The sequence below is a fragment of the Giraffa tippelskirchi genome, chromosome 4 (assembly GCF_054371585.1).
Source record: "Giraffa tippelskirchi isolate mGirTip1 chromosome 4, T2T-mGirTip1v1.2.pri, whole genome shotgun sequence".
NCBI classification, from domain to species: Eukaryota; Metazoa; Chordata; class Mammalia; order Artiodactyla; family Giraffidae; genus Giraffa; species Giraffa tippelskirchi.
In genome coordinates, this window is record NC_137278.1 from 184098913 (window position 1) to 184122796 (window position 23884).

Here is a 23884-nt window from a genome sequence, read left to right on the forward strand (position 1 = left end):
TTGGAAAGATCCCCTGGAGGAGGGCAGGGCAACCCACTCCAGTATTCTTGTTGGAGAAACCCATGGGCAGAGGAATCTGGCAGGCTATAGTCCATGGGGTCACTAAGGAGTCAGATATGATATAGCAACTAAATAACACCAATAAATGATATCATATAAGATTAAATGTATCTTCATTTTTATGGGGTCAACTTTATGAATTATTTTTTTTAATTAAGATGTGTTTCATACTGTGGTTACATCTATGTTCCCAAAAGGAGGTAGACAGACTAATTACAGCCTGGGATGTACATCAGACTCAATAACCTTTTTTCTAAATAATCTCTGTTTTAATATTGTAGAATTTGAGCCAACTGTGATGGCATAGACCTCCATTTTCATTGTTTTCCCAGGATTATGTTGTATCTTTGTATATATCCCTTTTTATATTGGATATCCTTTTATATCCTTTTTATATCCCAAGTTACATAAACCCATTTATTTAAAACTCTGAATTTTAGTTTTTCTCCCAAGTAGCTCCTTGGCAAATTGCTGTGCTGTTCTTAGTTGCTCTGTCTCCGACTCTTTGCGATCCCATGGAATGTAGCCCACCAGGCTCTTCTGTCCACGGGGTTCTCCAGGCAGGAGTATTAGAGTGGGTTGCCATGCCCTTCTCCAGGGATCTTCCCAACCCAGGTCTCCCTCATTGCAGGCAAATTCTTTACTGTCTGAGCCTCCATGGATGCCCAGAGGAACGTTTATAATGGTTTCCCTTTCTTCTTTAGAATATAAACTCTTGAAGGACAAAACCTAATCTGACTTATTCACTCTGTTTTCTATAGGTTTTAACTAATGAATATTGAAAATTCTGATAGTCATAAAAAATCATTTCAATTACATTTAAGAAATCTTGAACTCCAAGCCATACTGCTTTGACCGTTTGGATGATCTTTCTACCAGTGATATATACTAGCATTGAAAGTAGTTCAAAAGAATTTATATTTAGACTTGAGATTTTTTTACTAATTCATTTTTTGCTTTCCTCTCAGAGGGCTCTTTTATAATAGCAATGGGTTTTTGGAGACTAGATCAGTACTAGAAGAGGCAAGATTGTTATAAAAAAAATATTATTACTCTCATAAGATCACTTTATTATGGATACATCATTGATTCTCGATAAATATTTCTGGAAAAAAGGAGAGTATTCAAGGAAAAGAGGGAGGGAAGAAGGACATAAAGGAGGGAATAAAATTAAAAGAACATGAATCTACTACCTACAGCATTTAGTTATGTATCATAATTCTGTAAAAATATTTAGAAGACTATTAAAATATACTTATAATGGCTACCATAATTTAAGCATAGATTATACTTACCAAGAACTCTTACTGATAAGGTGTAGATACCCAGGGCAAAAGACTTAAGTTGTGGTTTAATGCACCTAAAAACAACAAAAGCACTATTACAAAAAAATAGTGCATTAAAGCATATAGTAAAGTCAGTTTATTATAAATCAGTCTTTAATGAGGTGGATTAGGTTACTTTGAAATTAATTCACATGTCAAAGGATGACTGTTAAGTTTCTCTAAAATTAAACTGATCAAAATATTGTATATATTTTTAATTTCCCACAGCTTATATAATAGAAACTGGTTAGGAAATATCTACAGAAAATAGGACCAAATATCCACAAATCTTTTTTGTATAATTTTTTAAAAAATTTAGTTATTATTTTTTTTGGCTACTGCATGTAGAATCTCAGAATTCAAGTAGCATTTATGGAGAACCACATATTCTAGCATAGGGAAAGCAAATTATGTAGAAGCCGTGTTCAATTATATGCAATGTATTGGGTTTTTAGTTAATATTTCTAAAAGATAAATCACTCTTATATGACATATTCAAATGGTATTCAGTTCAGTTCAGTTCAGTCGCTCAGTTGTGTCCAACTCTTTGCGACCCCATGAATTGCAGCATGCCAGGCCTCCCTGTCCATCACTAACTCCCGGAGTCTACCCAAACCCATGTCCATCGAGTCGGTGATGCCATCCAACCATCTCATCCTCTGTCGTCCCCTTCTTCTCCCGCCCCCAATCCTACCCAGCATTAGGGTCTGTTCCAATGAGTCAACCTTTCGCATGAGGTGGACAAAGTATTGGAGTTTCAGCTTCAACATCAGACCTTCCAATGAACACCCAGGACTGATCTCCTTTAGGATGGATTGATTGGATCTCCTTGCAGTCCAAGGGACTCTCAAGAGTCTTCTTCAACACCACAGTTCAAAAGCATCAATTCTTCAGCGCTCAGCTTTCTTCACTGTCCAACTCTCACATCCATACATGACCACTGGAAAAACCATAGCCTTGACTAGACATACTTTTGTTGGCAAAGTAATGTCTCTGCTTTTAAATATGCTATCTAGGTTGGCCATAACCTTCCTTCCAAGGAGTAAGTGTCTTTTAATTTCATGGCTGCAGTCACCATCAGCAGTGATTCTGGAGCCCCCAAAAATAAAGTCTGACACTGTTTCCACTGTTTCCCCATCTATTTGCCATGAAGTGATGGGACCGGATGCCATGATCTTAGTTTTCTGAACATTGAGCTTTAAGCCAACTCTTTCACTCTCCTCTTTCACCTTCATCAAGAGGCTCTTTAGTTCCTTTTCACTTTCTGCCATAAGGGTGGTGTCATCCGCATATCTGAGATTATTGATATTTCTCCCGGCAATCTTGATTCCAGCTTGTGTTTCTTCCAGCCCAGCGTTTCTCATGATGTACTCTGCATATAAGTTAAATAAGCAGAGTGACAATATACAGCCTTGACGTACTCCTTTTCCTATTTGGAACCAGTCTGTTGTTCCATGTCCAGTTCTAACTGTTGCTTCCTGACCTGCATACAGGTGTCTCAAGAGGCAGGTCAAGTGGTCTGGTATTCCCATCTCTTTCAGAATTTTCCACAGTTTATTGTGATCCACACAGTCAAAGGCTTTGGCATAGTCAATAAAGCAGAAATAGATGTTTTTCTGGAACTCTCTTGCTTTTTCGATGATCCAGCAGATACTGGCAATTTGATCTCTGGTTCATCTGCCTTTTCTAAAACCAGCTTGAACATCTGGAAGTTCACGGTTCACGTATTGCTGAAGCCTGGCTTGGAGAATTTTGAGCATTACTTTACTAGCATGTGAGATGAGTGCAATTGTGCGCTAGTTTGAGCATTCTTTGGCATTGCCTTTCTTTGGGATTGGAACGAAAATTGACCTTTTCCAGTCCTGTGGCCACTGCTGAGTTTTCCAAATTTGCTGGCATATCGAGTGCAGCACTTTCACAGCATCACCTTTGAGGATTTGAAATAGCTCAACTGGAAATGGTATTAGGTAAAGTAAAATCAAGTTTTATCAGTATAGAAGCAAAGATGGAATAATTCTAACAATTTGTAAGAATATGAGGCACAATAAAGGATTAATGACCTATAGCTAGTTTTTGTGGGTTTTGGTCTAAAACCATGGGACCCTATTGACTTAAGTTGAATTAAAATCACTGTGACATGCTGAGTGCTTTTGGTAAGTAGCGTGGATCTGAATTTACCAGCCAAGTACAAGATTATCTAAAATAACAAGAGCATCTTTAATAAAATGACTGTATATCTTGAACTGGGACCTCCCTGGTTACTCAGTGGTAAAGAATCTGCCTGTCAATGCAGGAGATACTGGTTCGATCTCTGGCTTGGGAAGATCCCCTGGAGAAGGAAGTGGCAACCCATTCCAGTATTCTTGCCTTGGAACTCCTATGGGCAGAGGAGCCTGGTAGGCTATAGTCCATGAGGTGTCCAAGTTGGACACAACATAGCGACAGAGTATGCATGCATAGCTTGAACTGATGGATTTTAATAGCGATAATCATGAGGATATATAATAACTACTGAGTGTTAACCATGCTAGTAAATTCTTCATATGCATAATATTTAATCTCTGCTTTAAAATGATCAAAAATTACAACTTTTCTCCTTTAAGCAAACATGTTTCTTTCTGGCATCAAAATAAAGTGTGGTTCATTTATGAGCTGGTGGTGAGGAAAACTCTTCCTCTGTTCACCTGTTTATTCACGACGCCCAGGTGACTACTTGGCACTACATAAGAAAATGTTGAAGAAATAGGTACCTGTGGAGAATGATCCCAGTCTGAGAATTCTGGTGTAACACTTTCCCACTAAACCTATGCTTCCATTTGAAAACATCAATATCTCATGTTCCCATTAAATCCTTTTATGAGGGACTTCCCTGGTGATCTAGGGAAGGAGATGCATGTTGGGGAACTAAGATCCTGCATGCCTTGTACTACAGCCCAAGAATTTAATAACTAATAAATAATTTTTTAAAAACCCTTTTATGAAAACAGATTTGTGGATGTTTGGTCCTATTTTCTATAAATATTCCTAATCAATTTCTATAATATAAGCTGTGGGAAATTAAAAATATATATACTATTTTGATTAGCTTCATTTAGAAAAAATAATCCTTTGATGTGTGAATTAATTTCAGTCACCTAATCCATCTCATAAAAGACTGACTTACAATAAATGGTGACTTTTCATGTTTAACAATTTCATCAAAATTTGTAGTATCTTTAGGTGATCTTGATCAGTTGTATAACAGTAATAATTGCAATACTAATTCAATGAGGACGAAACATTTACCACTGAGAATACTCGTTACAAAACTAGTATTTTAACATTTGAACTTATGTGTATATTGCATCGATTTTTGAGACGAGAGCCAATAAAAAATGTTCAAGCATAAATTATATTACAATAGAAAAAAATTTCTATCCAACCACATTTTTGTATAAAAACCTAAAGAGAGAAAAGCATAGCAGTGTAACAAGTTTCCTGAGAGTGCTGTAAGGAATCACAGTGACTCCACAGAGCAGAGTTTGGAGTAGATGGTCACAGTGTGTCTTCTATTAAAATTGGTGCAGGGAGATTCAAGGTTCACCTCAGAAGCAATATGTATCCAGGTATCCCGCCTACAGACAAAGTATAGGATGTGATGACTGCAATTACGAGGAAATACAGAAACATGTTGGCACATCCATTATCTTTTTGACATCTGCCCACCATGCCTGAGGAATTTCCTGATTTTGAGGCTGCAAGTCCCACACAGGTACAGTTATTAAATATCTGTAACACAGTACAGAAAAAATCCAATTATTGAGGTAAATACTATATAACATTAAAGACAAATATTTATTTTAAACGACTTTATAGTATACATTTATAACACAAACAGTGGGGAAAATTGTATTTTTCTGTGTTAGACTGTATCAAGCAAAGTGAAATCGAGAGAGAAAACATTTCAGTACCCAAAGAGCAGATGGTCTACAAACTGTTGATCCTACAGAACCATCTCTAAGCAAATCTCACCAAATCCAACGCTACCTTACCTTCTTCCCTACCACATCTAAATCCAAGCCACCATGGTCTCTTTGTGCTTGACCTGTTTCTACTCTTACCTGGCTCTGGTCTTTTTTCTACAATAACCCACGAGCCTTTAAAGATGGCAGTCAGATTGCATCACTATTCTCAACTTTCCAATGGCTTCTCATTGTACTTGGGTAAAATCCCAAGTCCTTAGAGAGGCTTCCACACTATCCACGATGCATCTCCTGAATCCCACTCTGATCTCATTGCTCCGTGATCTTCCCCTTCTCCCTCTGCTTCATGAGTTCTCATGGGACCCTTGCCAACCCTCAAACGTGGTGAGTCCAGGCCTCATGGTCTTCCTGTTTTCTCTGCTGGGTAATTCTTCTAGGGAGTACATGGTTGGCACACACACTTCAGGTCTCTGCTCAGATAGTTCATTAGAGAGAGCTTTCAAAACCACCGATTCAAAACAGTACCTCCATCTCTCCACACTGTTATTCTAACTTGTTTTCCTCACAGTGTTTATTACTTTTTATCAGGATATTATATAATCATTTAATTCTGAACTACATATCCCCACTAGAATGTAACTTCTGGCAGAAACTCTTTGCTTTGTTATCATTGTACATGTAGGCTTAAAAATAGGCCCTCAATTTAAGTGCTTAGTAAAAATTTGTTAAATAAATGGGCACAGTTTGAAGATATGAAAGAATATATAGTGATTAAGAGAAGGAAAGAAAAACCTTGATAAGTAAAACCCAACTAAATCTTGGATAAAGAGGCAACTTTCATAATCCCTCACCAGTTTACTTCTGTAAGTTTCACGTGTGAATGTGTACATGTAATTAGTTGTCATTTTTATTACAAAAGACTGTGCATTTTTTGGGTAAAAAAATGAAATAAAAGTGGCATTTCCTTTTCGAAGAGGAGTAGCAATAGGATTTTTGATTTTGTTTTGCGTGTCAGTGAAAAAGCTTTTGAATCTTAACTTTGCCTCTCACCAGATACATAAGTTTAGGCAGATCCCTTGTATCTTAATGCTTCAATTCTCACATGAGGAAAATAAGTAAAATAATACCCAATCACTTGAGAATCATGATGTCTAAATATTTTTTTAAAGCACTTCCCTTAGTCTCTGGCATGCAACATTTTCAATAAATGGACGCTCTGGTTAAGAAAGACCTTTCAGTGTAACTAGAGATTATCACACTAAGTGAAGGAAGTCAGAAACAGAAAGAAAAGTACTATATGTTACCACTTACATGTGGAATCTAAAATATTACACACATGCAACTATCTATGAAGCAGAAACCTGGACATTGAGAACAGATTGTCGGCTGCCAAGGGAGAAGGGTGTTGGGGAAGGGATAGAGTAGGGGCTAGGGTTAGCAAATGTAAGCTTTTATATATAGAGTGGATAAACAACAAGGTCCTACTGTATAGCACAGAGAACTATATTCATATCCTATGATAAATCATATGGAAAACAATATTTTAAGAAGGATGTATATATATTATAACTGAATCACTTTGCTATACAGCAGTAATTAACACAACATTGTAAATCAATTATACTTCAATTAAAAAAAAAAGCAAATCCAAAGTAAAAGAAAAGAAAATCCTTCAAGTGGTTTAGGCCAGAGTCTAGTGGCCAAAGTTGGGGGTTGGGTGGAGGAAAGTCAAGAAGGAAGAAAAGGAAGGAAATGTTAAAGCTCAGATTTCAGATGGGTGGGTGGTCTTGATAGCAGTGTTGCTAGAGACCAACCCATTCTTCTCTGAATAAAATGTCAAAATAACAGTAAACGGAAAATCAACAAGCATGAGACTATCTATAGAAGTGGTTGCCCAAGCATGCTTAATCTAGTGGGTAAGAATACGTAAATATGTGTGTGGTTTAATTTTCAGCTCTCTGGGGCGGTCAAATACAGGTAGATTTAATCAGTCACAAGCAGAAAGCCATCTGACCACTGTGCCTTATACACAATGAGTGTGAGGAAGAGTCTGTTAGGGACAGGGCTGTAAAGGTGTGATTAGAAGAATGAATCTGTTAATGAAGTACATAGTACTCTTAATTGAAGTACACAATACTCTTTGCAACTGGTTTCCTACCTATATTTCCAGCCCTGTCTTCCTCTTACATCCTATAGGAATCCTTGATTCCAGCCATCTACTCTTTTCATCATTACATGAATTGGCTTGATATCTCAGGCAGAGCTATGTCAGAACCATCAACCTCCTCTGGATCTCTGACCCCTGGGGCTAGACCTTTGGGCTAAACTTCCTTACACTGGCCTCTATGTGTCCTGACCTCCAAAACCTGCAAGGACCACTGGTCATGGGATCAGGAGAGATGGAGCCCAAGGCAGATGTTATTAAATGATCTTGTGACTGAGACATTCTCATTTGAGGCTATATTCCTTACTAGTAAAATAAGAGAACTAGATTACATAATTACAAAGTTCCTCCAGCCTGTTTCATTATTCTCATACTGACCCCAATTCTTACAACAACTGTAGTTCTACTAGTAGTGCTTTTATTTTCTGCCACCACACAAAAGAACAAAGGCAGAGTGAACACCATGGATTCTATCAGTGTGGTCTGCCCCTGGGTTGGTGCCTGAGCCCCCACAGGGTTGTATAGTTAAGCACTGTTGCATGCCCAGGGGCACACACTTTAGAGAAGGTTTCTTACAGTAGTCTTTCCACTCCTGGTGGAGGTTTGACAACCAGCAAGACAAGCTGATGCATATGTGATTCCATTCTCACCACATATGGGTTCCCATTTTGTCTCTGAACATTTGCATCTTGAGTTGCAATCTGAAAAGAGAGCTCGTTCATGATAAGAGACAGGTTTGGTTCTGGAAAAAAAAAATGTAATGATATAAAATGTTACCTCTTAGTAGGCAGTACCCTAATACTTTCAAAAATCAATGTTCTTGGGTATGTAAATGGCAATGCCAACAAAGTTTAACTGGAGGGAACACAACTGTCATCAGAAATACCAGCTTCTCATCATTAAATGTGAATTCACTCTTAGACAGCTTTCTTTTGATAATTACCTTTAGAGGTTTACCACTTTACATGATATCCTGGTCTTGGCTGATGGGTTTTACTAACATCTACTGACTCTAGAATGTTACAATATTTTTCTATGTTATGATGCATTTGAAAAAACTATCAAAGTAGAAAAACAGAATAAACTTCAAGAGCAATTTATGAAATTACTCTTACTATGTATCAATATAATAACAAACTCTCATATAGTATTCCATCTTGTAGAACTACTGTGGATTTGGTCACCCCAAATGTAATGACAAAAGACCTTTGAGATATCTTCTAGCAGAATGAGAGGCTATTTAACTAGGCCTCTTAAGAAGTCACCCAGGAATATTTTATCTTATTCTCTTCTCTAAGGCATGAAGTTTTAACTGAGACTGTTTTGCTGTATCTGAAAGTACAAATATGTGTCTTTGAAAGTTTAGAATCAGGCCACTATGGATACTGTAGAGCCGAGATTATAGAAGATTAGAGCCAAAAGAACAGTGAGGATGATCTAGGTTAACTTCTCATTGGGAAAATCAGGAAATTCAGGGCCAAAGTAGGCAGATAACTTGCTCAAATTCACAATGTTTGTCAGTGACAAACCCAGAGTTAGAACCCTTCCAGGCCTCTGGATTCTAAGTTCTTGTCTTGGGCATCAGACTGAATTCTCATCAATGCAGAAGAGAAACTTCTTGCACTATCATATCTAAAGCTTCTCTATATTGATCCTGAATGAATGTTTGGAATCAAAACAACATGGTGGAACAAAGAAACTCTGGATAAACCCTGGAGAGCATGTTTTTTTATATAGTCAATTCTTTTATATCACTGAAGGTAACATTAAATTTATCACTTAGGATAATCTTGAAGCAGAAATTAATTGCATATGTTTCCTGAAGGAGTGTTGGCAGTAGAGTCATTATTTAAATTTTTAATTATTAGTTTTATAAAATATGCCAGAAAGTTTATAATTATGAGATTTTTCTTTCAAAATAGTTGTGGTGAGAGGCGAAAGATTTCCCCAGTGATGTTGCCTTTTCTTTGGTTGCTTCCAATAACAGAGCTACTCTTAGAGGTTAAATCTTTGCCATTGTTGAGAATATTCTTAAAAATATGGAAAGCAATTTCAAAAGAGGAGATTTAAACAATGATAGCATTATTACTGGAGAAGGAAATGGCACCCCTCTCCAGTACTCTTGCCTAGAAAATCCCATGGACTGAGGAGCCTGGAGGGCTACAGTCCATGGGGTCACGAAGAGTCAGACACAACTGAGCGACTTCACTTTCACTTTTCACTTCCATGCATTGGAGAAGGAAATGGCAACCCACTCCAGTGTTCTTGCCAGGAGAATCCCAGGACGGGGGGGCCTGGTGGGCTGCCTTCTATGGGGTCGCACAGAGTCGGACACGACTGAAGCGACTTAGCAGCAGCAGCAGCAGCAGCATTATTACATTGTAGTTATAGTCTTTCAAGGTGAACTGCTTTCAGGGACCTAGTACTCAATGAAATTTTTTGTTTGTTTAAGAATATTGAATCTTTTAATATCATCTGAGTATACTTTTAATGTAAATCTCAAAATTTTTCTGTTGTCTACTTCTGTATTTGCTTTTGGCTTAGAGATAGCACAATGCAGTAGGAAAAAACATTATACTGGAAGGAAGTTAACTGACCTTTCTAATCTCAGTTCTTTAAATGAGGGTAACAAAACTTCATAAAGGCACGTTAAGATAGAAGTGAGATGATAAAAAGGTAAGGTGTTGTCTAAACTGCAAAATATAAAGTACTTGACCACTGTCCATCCACCATGTGGATCTTAGAGATAGGAAAACATGGCACAGGATTTCTACTCTCTCCAGAATCTTCTTGCAATTCCTGTTTATAACTAACATTCTTGATCTATATTGTTCAATGTTACCAAGGCAACACTACACTCTGTTAAGTCGAACTATTGCAGTGACAACTCCCAGAAGTAATGTTTTGTGAACTTTGCATTCACTAATTTTCCTGAACACTTGAGAGGACAAAAAGTATAATTGATGTGGGCTTCCCTTGTGACTCAGTGGTATAGAATCCGCTTGCAACGCAAGACATGTGGGTTCATTCCCTAAATCGGGAAGATCCCCTGGAGGAGGAAATGGCAACCCATTTCGGTATTCTTGCCAGCAAAGTCCCAAGGACTAAGGAGCCTGGTGGGCTGTAGTCCATGAGGTTGCAAAGAGTCAGACATGACTGAGTATGTATGTAACAACAGGAGAAACTAGCTTAATGAAGGTGTTGGAACATGAACACAAGACAGATAAATATGGAAAGAGGCTGGAGAGCAAGCAGTGAGCAAGAAGCAACTGAATCGTCAGGAAACAGAACATATTGTCAGGATGGTTGCCCTTTGAGCCAACAGGTAGAGTTTTAGGTAGCCGGACAGATAAAATCAGGGAGACTGGCCTGGCAACCTGTAGCAGCTCAATACTTTTTTTTTTTTTTTTAAACAAATGATGTATGGATAGGTAGGAGGATGAAGAGAACTGTCTCTGGGAACTCAGGTGCAGAGACGGAGTGATAGCGAGGACTCTTAAAGGGGAAGGATGAAGTAATTTCTTCAAGACCCAGCCTTTAGACTCTGGAAACTAAGAAATCTAATCACTGCCCCCACACAGGATGGCATAAATCTAAAAGCATCAGTAAATACTCTTGTGATCAAAGAGCTGCACGTTCGTCATCGGGTTGAGGGATAGCCAGTTTCTTCTTCAATTTCCCTTGACTTGAATGACAAAGACTATAAAGTGTAGCATAGAAACCATTTCAGTTTTCTAGGTATCTAGATGTTCAAAGAAAAAAACTGCAATTGTTTCCAAGAATGGCACTTCTATTTTGTGCTGGGTAAGTGCTAATCCCTTTCATATGTATTATCTTGCCTTACAAAACCTTAAAAGGGAGTTATTATTTCTGTTTTTAAAATACTAACATTGAGGCTAGATTAAATGACTCATACAGTATCACTTCACTAAGAATGGAGAAGCAAAATACAAGGTCTGTATTTTCTACTATCAGGTTGCTTCCCTAAAGAAAGATGTGGATTGGTATTTTTTAATATTTGCTTCCACTTTTAGATTCAAAGGAAATGACAGATTTTGGTGACAATAACAGCTTCCACGTCATAAACATTGTCCATTCTTCCACAATAAAACAATAATTCCTTTTCATAGGTATGATTCTTAATAATTTAATTATCTTATTTTGAAACATAATAATTAATTTGATTAAACAAACTGATCTCCTCTGATTACATAATGAGTAAACATACCCTTGGTAAGAGATAGTTAATCCTGCCACATCAGAGTTTTCACAGCCCAGTGCAAACAGGGAAAGGAATAGGAGGTACCCAAGGACCGATGATCCCAAATAAAGTTTTGCAGCACCACGAATACTGATTCTGAATTTTTTCATAACTATTCCCCCAGAGAATATTCCAAGGGCCACTGCAGGTATGTTGATGAGCCCTGAGGAAAAAGAAAAATGTGTCATTTTTGAGAACCTTTAAAAGAAATCAGTACATTCACCCAAACTTTCTAAGGGATTGATATGAAACTGTGTAATAATAGTTTTTAACTTATTATTAGACTACTTGGTCAATTTAAGTTTATAGAGCTTTTCAGCCACTAACATCTAGGTTTTAGATTAATGATAACACAGCTGACAGACCCAGGTTCTTCCTATCACAATGTCTAGCATAGGGTTTGAAATCAATAAACACCAAATCAATCAATGAATCTGGTGTTTTTGGTCTAATCCCCGGGATAACAGGTGCAATCAGGTGGCAATTAGATGATTATAATGCTTTTTAAGGTTGTGAATGAGGCACACAGACTGTAAGGAATTAACAAACGAGCACAAAAACAGGCCTGGTTCTATTTTCTGACCCCAACAATATTTGCTTTTATTGCCCAGCCTCTTAGTTTGATGCTTTCTTACAGCATGAACAATCACAGCATATTATTAGGCACCTTTTATATTTTTTTTATTTGCTTACAGTGTACCAGTCAGTTAGTTAAGCATTTGACATATTATCTATCACATCTACTCTTCACCACAACCTTAGAAGATAGGCATATGTTATCTTTATTTCAGAGAGCAGTTTATTCACGGTTGTGGTTAGTAAGTGGAAAAGCCAGATATGAATCCAGGAAGGCTGTTATCAAGTTAAATGCTTTCAATAACTATGTTAAACTGACTCTCCTTCAAGGGGGTTTGGGAGATAGAATTCTTCATAAATAGATGTTCAATCTCACTAGTAGTCAAACAAGTGTGACTTAAAAGCAATACTAGGAAGAAGTTCAACAAAGTGATAGAGAGTTTGGATCCCAAAGACCAATCTCAGTTCCACAACTTAAATAGCTGTGCAACTGCAAGTAATTCTCTGAGCTTCTTTAAAACTGTCTCCTCACATACAATATGGAACTAATAATAGTGTCCTTAAAGTGATTAAATGGCATGAAAAGTTATTAGCTTAATATCTGGCACAAAACATCATCCAGTTAGGTTATTATGAACATTTCCATCTACGAGACAAAGATGAAAATTTTGGGGTTGGGGGAAGTGGAACACCTCTGTGTTAGGAAAGATGGAGAAAGAGGCTCTTTGGTTGGATTGTGAATTGGTAAATAACTGTAGGGAAAGGTAATCAGGCACCCAATGCTAAACTTCTCTGTGAATTAGAATCTATTTCTCATTTTGTCTACTCATCAATCACTGATGTATCTTGAGATTTTGAGATAACACATTTCTTTCATGTAATAAAAAGGCTGAAGTTTGTATAAACCTTGGCCAGCATCTGTGGAGGTAAACAATAATTACAAGTATCCTTTTCTGACTCACACTGAAATTTGTGTTAAAAAATTAAGAATACTGACATACAGTGATGATAGATGCAAAGTAACTTCCTTTCTTCCTTTCCTTTCTTTCTTTATTTTCTGATTTATATATCTAGTCACTTAACTAAGTTTCATAGGGTCTAAAACATCAAATATATAGTGATACTTAGTTAGCTATTACATTATTTTAAACAATGTTTTCATTATTTATTTATAGATGATTTTAAAAAGGATATTTTGTTTCATTTCCTAATGACTATGCATTAAGTTAGCATTAACGTGATCACACTGGAAATTAACCCACTTTGAAGGGGACATGATAATGAAATTAGTGAAATTGAAAAAAGAAGAGATGTTCATTTTTGCTTCTTCAGCTGAGCTGAGGTTTGTGGGTGTGCAAATGGCAGAGATTGTGCATTGGGCTCCTGAAGAGCTGAACATCAGCTGAGAGGCTGATAATGATGTTGATGATTTTAACTTGAAAGTTTATTTATTTGAATTAAAGAGTATTTAAATTCCATAGTGCTTTACAATTTTTGAAAGGTTCACACAATGTGATTTCAGACAATCCCATAATAACCCCCCCTTTTTAAAAATCCCTTATCTCTATATTGTTCCTATCCCCTTCCCTCTCCCCACTGGTAACCACTGGTTGGTTCTCTGTATCTGTGAGTCTGCTTCTTTTTTTATTTTATTCACTAGTTTGTTATATTTTTTAGATTCTACAGATAAGTGATATCATACAATATTTGTCTTTCTGTTTGGCTTCACTTTTTAGCCTGATGTCCTCCAAGTCCATCTATGTTGCTGCAAATGGCAAAATTTCATTCTTTCTTATGACAAATGGGCTTCACTTGTAGCGCAGCTGGTAAAGACTCTGCCTGCAATGTAGGAGACCTGGGGTTGATCTCTGGGTCGGGAAGATCACCTGGAGAAGGGAAAGGCTACCCACTCTGGGATTCTGGCCTGGAGAATTCCATGGATCGCAGAGAGTCGGACACAACTGAACTACTTTCACTTTACTTTTTATGACAAACAGCTCATACAGCTCAATATTAAAAAAAAAACCAAAAAAAAACCCCAAACAACCCAGTCAAAAAATGGGCAGAAGGTCTAAATAGACATTTCTCTAAAGAAGGCATACAGATGACCAAAAAGCACATGAAAATATGCTCCACATCACTAACTACTAGAGAAACGAAAATCGAAACTACTATGAGGTATCACCTCACACTGGTCAGAATGACCATCATCAAATAACAAATGCTGGAGGGGGTGTGGAGAAAAGGGGACTCTCCTACCCTGTTGGTGAGAATGTAAACTGGCATATGGAGAACAGTGTGTAGGTTCCTCAAAATCTAAAAAAGTGGAGCTACCATATGATCCTGAAACCCTACTCCTGGGCATATATCCAGAGAAAACCATAATTTTAAAAGATACATTGCTCCCCAGTATACATTGCAGCACCATTTACAATGGCCAAGAAATGGAAGCAAACTAATTGTCTATCAATGGATAAATGTATAAAGATGTGATATAAAAAATATACACATACATACCTACACACACACGGAAAAAGAAACATGAAATACTATTACTCAACCATAAAAAAGAACAAAATAACACCATTTGCAGCAACATGGATGGACCTAGAGATTATCACACTAAATTAAGTAAACCAGACAGAGAAAGATAAATATCATACAATATCACTTTATGTGGAATTAAATTTATACAAATGAACTTATTTCCAAAACAAGCTCACAGACATAGAAACAAATTTATGGTTACCAAAGGGAAAAGGAAAGTTGGGGGAGGGATAAATTAGGAGGTTGGGGTTAACATATACGTACTCCTATATATAAAATAGATAATTAAGGACCTAGTATATAGCATAGGGAACCATATTCAATATTTTATAATAACCTATAGGGAAAGAGAATCTGAAGAATATATATATGTGTATGTGTATATATATATATATAAATAATGTATAACTGAATCTCTGTGCTGTAGAATCTCTGAAACTAACACAATATTAAAAATCAACTATACTTTAATAAAAAATAAAGAAATTTATTTTTTAAAGTACCCATCTTGCCTGGGACATCAGAAGCAATGGCACAAAATACACTCTTTGGCCTGAGCAGCATGTTGTGCTGAATTCCACTGACTTCCCAGCACTCCATCTGGCTTAGAATAGCCTGAGAATAAAGGAATTCTAGGGATATTTCTCGCTCAGAACAGATTGTTAATAATCAGGAATATCTTCTCTAGACTGACCTCTTTTTAGAGGCTTGTGTTCTCTTGAAACTTGCAGAGGGTTTAATGTGTTCTCTTGTAGGTCTCTCTGCTCAAGAATATTTGCTATCTCTGACACAGCATCCTCCCCAATCTCCATCCCTGTTCTCATGCGTTCGTCTTTTAACACCTCCCTATCCTTTTGCTCTTAATTCAGATATCATCATCTCCCAGGTAATTCTTTCTCACTCCAAGGGTATGCTTGTTCAACCAGAGTACTCTGCATGCATGCATGATCAGTTGTGTCTGACTCTTTGTGACCCCACTGACTGCAGTCCACCCAGGCTCCTCTGTTCCTGGGATTTCCCAGGTAAGAATACTGGAGTGGGTTGCCATTTCCTCCTCCACCAAAGTACTCTGGGCTTCCCCTAATTAGAGCACCTATCATATCCTCTACCAGCCATATCATGCCTCCAGAGGATGCATCTGATACCAGGGTGCATGACTTGGTCATGAGAACCCCCTTTTCATCCCTTGTGTGGGGTCCTAGAGGCAGCCTTGGTACTTATCACAATTTCCCGTTAGCTTGTTTATTCATACCTCTCACCCCCCAATCAAACCTTCAAGGGAAGAACTATGCTCATGATAGAATCCTGTGTTTTCACATAGGTGGATTTCTATTAAAATGTGCATAAAAACCATTTCTCCAGAATATCTTTCTCTATTTCAGGATGACTAAATTATAACATGATTCAAAAAAAGATTAGTAGGACTTGTTAAATATATTGTCAATTTGGTTCTCCCTTTCAAGTTCCCTAAGATCTGTATGTCATCCTTGCAGGGCCAATTTGGTGGCAAATTTCCTGAAAAGCAGATGAGATGTGCTTCTCACCTCCCAAAGCTTCTTTTCTTTCATCTTAGATATTTTTGAGCCATTTAATGAGGTAGAAATTTCAGTCTGATTTCTTCATTGCACACTTTTTCTACTCACGTCATAAATCTGAATATTTCAAGTGGAAATATTAGCCATAATTTATGCTGGCATCTATAATTTGTTTCAATTTATTTTATATATTTTCTCTTGAATTTAACATTTGTATTTATCCAAATATCAGGCAAGCTGAGCTTGTTGTTCAGTCACCAAGTCGTGTCCAACTCTCTGCGACCCATGGACTGCAGCATGCCAGGCTTCTCCGTCCCTCACCATCTCCCAGAGTTTGCCCAAGTTCGTGTCCAATAAATTGGTGATGCCATTCAACCACTTTGTTCTTTGTCACCCTCTTTCCTTCTGTCTTCAATCTTTCTCAGCATCAGGGTCTTTCCTAATGAGTCAGTTGTTCGCATCAGGTGGCTAAAGCATTGGAGGTCCAGCATCAGTCCTTCCAAAGAGTATTCAGGGTTGATTTGCTTTAAGATTGGCTGGTTTGATCTCCTTGCTCTCCAGGAGACTCTCAAGAGTCTTCTCCAGCACCACAGTTCAAAAGCATTAATTCTTTGGTGGTCTTCCTTCTTTATTGTCCAGCTCTCACATTTGTACGTGACTACTGGAAAGACCACAGCCTTGACTGTACAGACCTTTGTTGGCAAAGTGATGCTTTTGCATTTTAACACACTGTATAGGTTTGTCATAGCTTTCCTGCCAAGAAATGATAATCTTCTGATTTCATGGCTGAAGTCACTATCTCCAGTGATTTTAGAGCCCAATAAGAGGAAATCTGTCACTGTTTCCACGTTTTCCCTTTCTATTTGCTATGAAGTGATGGGACTGGATGCCATGTTCTTAGTTTTTTTTTTTTAATATTTAGTTTTAAGCTATCTTTTTTACTGTCTTCCTTCACCCTCATCAAGAGGCTCTTTAGTACTTTAGGATATTTTTAGAGATTTTTCCTCAGTGAAGTAAAAGTTCTGGTTACATCATAGACCTTTACGATGTTACTCTAATATTAGAAGACAAAATATTAAGATTTGAATTTTACAAAGAGAGAAAAATATAAGTAAAAATGTACACTTTCATATACCTGTTGGGTGTAGACAAGTAAACTTAGCCATCCTTCTTGGGCATAATAACAGTTTTTCCCCCTCACAAATTAAGATAGTTTTCCATCACCTCACAAGTTTTTAATGTAACTTTACTTAATTCTAGAACACATCATAATATTACTATTCTAAATTTGCCATTCTAGCTTAGCCACAAAATAAAGCTTTCTATTATAATTATCTTTTCTCAGATGATTATTTTAATTTTTCCTTATTTGTGTAACATCTCCAAAAATTGAGAATGGTAATCATTTTTGTCAGTTACAGTCAGTATTGTTATATCTTGTCTACTAGTTACTATTTTATTTAATCAAAAAATTTCAAGAAATTAAGCAAAAATAATTAATTGCAGTCTGAATTATAAGAAGCAGAAGAAGAGATCATGTCCATGTACCTTCACAGTGATTAAAAAAAGGCTTAAATGAAAGATTCACCTGCTAGTCAAATTTCTTTCAGTAGAAGTTGCAATGGAAATTTTTTTTAAAGCTCATACCATTTAAAAAAAGCAGAATCATTTTGCAATATACCCTCTCGTCCCTGAATTTGAAATATCTTTATCTTTCTTTCATTTATTTGTAAAATAAAAGTCATTAATATTAGAAAATACTATTTCTATACTTTAGAAATAATGTGACCGACATATAAAAACACGTACAGTAAAATAAATTTCCAGTTTTTTAAGGAATCTCCACACTCTTCTCCGTAGTGGCTGTACTAGTTTGCATTCCCACCAACAGTGTAATAGGGTTCCCTTTTTCACACCCTCTCCAGCATTTACTGTTTGTAGATTTTTGGATAGCAGCCATTCTGACCTGCGGGAGATGGAACCTCATTGTGGTTTTGATTTGCATTTCTCTGATAATGAGTGATGGTGAGCTTCTTTTCATGTGATTGTTAGCCATCTGTATGTCTTCTTTGGAGAAATGTCTGTTTAGTTCTTTGGCCCATTTTTTGATTGGGTCATTTATTTTTCTGGAATTGAGCTGCAGTAATTGCTTGAATATTTTTAAGATTAATTCTTTGTCAGTTGCTTCGTTTGCTATTATTTTCTCCCATTTTGAAGGCTGTCTTTTCACTTTGCCTATAGTTTCCTTCGTTGTGCAAAAGCTTTTAAGTTTACTTAGGTCCCATTTGTTTATTTTTGCTTTTATTTCCATTACTCTGGGGAGGTGGTACATAGAGGACCCTGCTGAACCCATTTTGATTGCCATATGACCCAGCAATCCCACTGCTGGACATACACACTGAGAAAACCAGAATTGAAAGAGACTCGTGTACCCCAATGTTCATCGCAGCACTGTTTATAATAGCCAGGACATGGAAGCAACCTAGATGTTCATCGGCAGACAAATGGATAAGAAAGCTGTGGTACATATACACAATGGAATATTACTCAGCCATTAAAAAGAACATATTTGAATCAGTTCTAATGAGGTGGATGAAACTGGAGCCTATTATACAGAGTGAAGTAAGCCAGAAAGAAAAACAGCAATACAGTATACTAACACATACATATGGAATTTAGAAAGATGGTAATAATAACCCTATACGCGAGACAGAAAAAGAGACACAGATGCATAGAACAGTTTTTTGGACTCTATGGGAAAAGGAGAGGATGGGATGATCTGAGAGAATAGCACTGAAACACGTATATTATCATATGTGAAACAGATTGCCAGTCCAGGTTCGATGCATGAGACAGGGTGCTCAGGGCTGGTGCAATGGGGTGACACAGAGGGATGGGATGGGGAGGGAGGTGGGAGGGAGGTTCAGGATGGGGAACACATGCACACCCATGGCTGATTCATATCAATGTATGGCAAAAACCACTACAATATTGTGAAATAATTAGCCTCCAGCTAAAATAAATAAATTAAAAAAAAATAAAAAGTAAAATAAATTGTCACTGGATCAGTCAGCCCTTGAACACTTTAGAGAAATTCCTGTTTATTCTTTCATCCATGTCATATCAAATGTTTTCTCTGAGAGTAGAATGGAAATGTGTCTTCTTTGGGCCTTTCTCATATTTTATCACAGAAAGGATCATTCTCCCACAACCCAAAGGAAAAAGCTGAAGGAGAAAAGAGCCAGGGGTAGGAAAGAAATGAAGAAAAGGAGAAAGCATTTGTTGAATGAGAGTTATGTGCATTTCCAATCCATTTTACATGTCTTTTCTCATCTTTATTTTAACCCAGTGATGCATTTCTTTTCACCATTCTAATTAAAATAAGTGTTAGGGATGTCAAATAATTTACCCACTTCCCTTACTCTGCTGTATCCTATAGTTACTAATGTAAAATCACACCACTCAGGAAAGTATCCTAGTTATCTCATGCTTATGTTAGTTGCTCAGTTGTGTCCAACTTTTTGTGATCCCATGGATTGTAGCTCACCAAGTTCCTTTGTCTATGGAATTTTCCAGGCAAGAATACTGGAGTCAGTAGCCATTCCCTTCTCCAGGAGATCATCCCAACCCCTTGCAGGCAGATTCTTTCCATTCTGAGCCACCAGGGAAGCCTAACAATATTGGAGTGGGAGCCTATCCCTTCTCCAGTGGATCTTCCCAACCCAGGAATTGCATTGCAGGTGGATTCTTTACTAGCTGAGCTACCAGGTATGCCCTGTGAAAGTCGCTCAATTGTGTCCAACTCTTTGTGACCCCATGGGCTGTAGCCCACCAGGCTCCTCTCGCCATGGAATTCTCCAGGCTATAATACCAGAGTGGGTAATGATTCCCTTCTCCAGGGGATCTTCCCAACCCAAGAATTGAACCCAGGTCTTCTGCATTGCAGACGTATTCTGTACCATCTGAGCTACCAGGAAAGCCCATCCTACTTATAAGGATGTGGAATTACTAAACATTTTTATTTATCTCTCAGAAAAGTGCCTGAATTATCTATAGATATGTCAGAAACATGAGAAATTAGAGTTCTAGGCAACCTTTGCTAGATGGCTCAAAAAAATCTGATGATGAGTCTGTTTGGATCTCAGAGTCCATTTCAGTATACAGCATAAGGTCATAGATTAAAAGAAATCAGCTAGTCATAGATCAAAAGATAATTATTAATCAGATTCTTCTTGTCAGTTTTCCAAAAATAATTATGCCCAGTGAGGAAATACAACTCAGAAACTCATATAAAATAGTTTCATTCCTGGCTATATCATTATGTATGTATGCTATATAAGCATGAAATTGGGCAGGCCGTTAAATCTCTCAGAATCTTACATTCTTCATCTGTGCTAATTACCCTTACAATAATTTTATAGGCAAAGCATATTTCATTTATTACCTACTTAATAAAGGAATGAGATTACATATAGTTTCATTTCTATTCTAAGTACCTTCCTCCAAATGCCCTTAATTTTCCTTTATGAAATAAACTTTTCAATTTGAAAATGGTAAAAAAAAAAAAAATCCTTATTCATCATTGTAGTGAGAACAAAATCAAATGTGTTATGTGTTATGCACATATGGAATCTCTAAGTATTATGCACATATTGAATAATGAGAAATAAACATGTATTAATGGTGTGTTCCTTCACTATAATTCACGGGGAAAAGATAGTCTCTTCATTTTGATAAGTGAACCTTGACTTCCTTCACATAATACAAAAAATAATAACTTGAAGTGGATTATAACATAAACATGAAATTTTAAACAATCTACTAGGAGCAGTTTTATTTTTCATAACCTTGGAGTTTGATAAATATTTCTAAAACAGGCTCAAACTAGCACTAATGAAGAAGCAAAAGATTAAAACTGACTTAATTAAAATTAAGAAGAGTGAAAAGGAAGGTTGAAGTCTGTGAGAAAGTATTTGCAAAATACAAAGAATTTGTATCAGGAAAAATCTACAGTACTCCTACAAATCAATAAGAAAAAGACTAACAATCCAATAAAAATGGGCAAGCCACTCAAACAGAGTTAACAAAAGATAATGCTGAAATGACCAATAAGCTTGGGAAAACATGCTCAGTATTGTTAGTCAGCAGGTTAAGCCACAGTAAGATACCATCAGACCCCATAAGAATGGTTACAATGAAAAAGACTGACAATACCAAACAAAAGAAGGGTGTGGAGCAACTGGAGTGTTCTTACACTTCCAATGAGTGTAAACATTTGTACAACATTTTAATGAAATATTGTGGCAGTATCTACCAAATCAAAGCATACACACACCATAGAATCCAGCAATTCTACTCCAACATATAGCCAAGACAAAGGACTGAATCTGCTTACCAAAATACATGTGGAATGTTCGCACAGTATTATTTAGAATAGCCCAAAGCAGTAAACTGGAGAAGGCAATGGCAACCCACTCCAGTACTCTTGCCTGGGAAACCCCATGGACGGAGGAGCCTGGTAGGCTGCAGCCCATGGGGTCGCAAAGAGTCGGACATGACTGAGTGACTTCACTTTCACTTTTCCCTTTCATGCACTGGAGGAGGAAATGGCAACCCACTCCATTATTCTTGCCTGGAGAATCCCAGGGACAGGGGAGCCTGGTGGGCTGCCGTCTATGGGGTCGCACAGAGTCAGACACGACTGACGCGACTTAGCAGCAGCAGCAAAGCAGTAAACAGGCTTCCCAGGTGGCTTAGTGGTAAAGAATCCTTCTGCCAGTGCAGGAGATACAGATTTGTACCTGGGTCAGGAAGATCCCCTGGAGGAGGGCATGGCAACTCACTTCAGTATTCTTGCTTGGAAAATCCCATGGACAGAGGAACCTGGTGGGCTACAGTCCATGGAGTCACATAGAGTTGGACATGACTGAGCAAGCATGCAATGCCAAAGCAGTAAACAACCCAAATACCCACCAACATGAAAATGAATAAGCTGTGGTATATTCATATAATGGGATATTGCACAGCAATGAGAACAAACCACCATTGCATGCAATAACATGAATGAACGTTTGTAGATTTCACTTCCATTAGAAAAAACCTAGACACAAAGGAGTACATAGCTCATTATACTATTTATATAAAATTCAGAAACAGGCAAGACTCATCTGTGATGATGGACATCAAAATAGTTATTAGTTTGGAGAAGAATGTTGGGTAGAAGAAGGTTTGAGGGAGCCAACTGGGATACTAAAGTGAGCTACATGTTCTGGATAATGATCACTACACACATTTTTGCTTAAATATTTGTCTAGCTGAGCTTACATTTAAGTTCTGTAGACTTAACTGCTGCTTGCAAGTTATGTCTCAATAAACAAAAGAAATATTAAAATAAAAGTTTTAAATGTTTCGGACTTTCATTCCATACACTGATTGGCATGGGTGGAATATGGGGTTGAAAAATGCTAAAAATATTTCTTCAGGTCAACCATTAAATAATAAAATTAGTTTGAACCAATTAATGTTGAATGTAAAACTTCAGTGGTATGTGCTAAGTTGCTTAGTCATGTTTGACTCTTTGCAACTCCGTGGATTATACCCTGCCAGGCTCCTCTGTCCATGGGATCCTCCAGGCAAGAATACTGGAGTGGATGGTCTTTTCCTTCTAGAGGGGACCTTCCCGACGCAGGGATCGAACCTGTGTCTTTTATGTCTCCTGCAATGGCAGATGGGTTCTTTACCACTAGTGCCACCTGGGAAGCCTCTCAATGGTATAGCCTTAGCAGTTAAAATTTAAGGGAAGAACAGACCAAAGAGTCAATTAAAATTGCATCTGCTAAGTGTCCATTGTCTACGATTTTATAGAAAAATTATATGTCTTAAAATATTATATGCTTAGCTGTTTCCTCACTCCCCATTCCCCAGGTTTTCTTTCAGAGATAGATGAATAGAGCAATATTTAAAATGTTTATGAAGGAATGATTCTAAACCACTGGAATCTCCTATCATAAAAGAACATGTCCAAAGGGATAGCATATGAAACAGTAGCATTAAATGACATCTTCATGGATTTTGGGGCTTCCCTGGTAGCTCAGCTGGTAAAGAATCCAGCTGCAATGCAGAAGACCCCAGTTCAATTCCTGAGTCAGGAAGATCTCCTGGAGAGGGGATAGGCTACCCACTCCAGTATTCTTGGGCATTCCTGTTGGCTCAGCTGGTAAAGAATCCACCTGAAATCTGGGAGAGCTGGGTCCAATCCCTGGGTTGGGAAGATCCCCTGGAGGAGGGCATTGCAACCCATTCCAGTATTCTTGCCTGGAGAATCCCCATGGACAGAGGTGCCTGGTGGGCTACAGTCCATAGGTCTCAAAGAGTCGGACACAACTAAGCAACAAAGCGCACAGTCCAGGTTTTAAAGTATACAGTTGCTTGCAGGACCGTGGTTATGTATTTGG

General features: G+C 37.5%; 1 protein-coding gene and 1 long non-coding RNA gene across 3 annotated transcripts in view; one reads left to right on the forward strand and one right to left on the reverse strand.

Moving 5' to 3' along the window:
* The window catches only part of LOC145546186 (uncharacterized), a 238619-nt gene that overhangs the window by 128813 nt on the left and 85922 nt on the right, over nt 1-23884 (forward strand). The gene's annotated exons all lie outside the window — the stretch shown is intronic.
* SLCO1C1 (solute carrier organic anion transporter family member 1C1) overlaps nt 1-23884 on the reverse strand; it is a 77333-nt gene that overhangs the window by 7916 nt on the left and 45533 nt on the right. For both annotated transcript variants that reach the window (XM_081592261.1, XM_081592262.1), the window contains 4 exons: nt 11740-11935; nt 8088-8253; nt 4969-5153; nt 1356-1420 (listed from right to left, as the gene is read on the reverse strand). In XM_081592261.1, coding sequence (XP_081448387.1) covers nt 1356-1420; nt 4969-5153; nt 8088-8253; nt 11740-11935 — 612 coding nt within the window. The remainder of the gene's footprint in view (nt 1-1355; nt 1421-4968; nt 5154-8087; nt 8254-11739; nt 11936-23884) is intronic.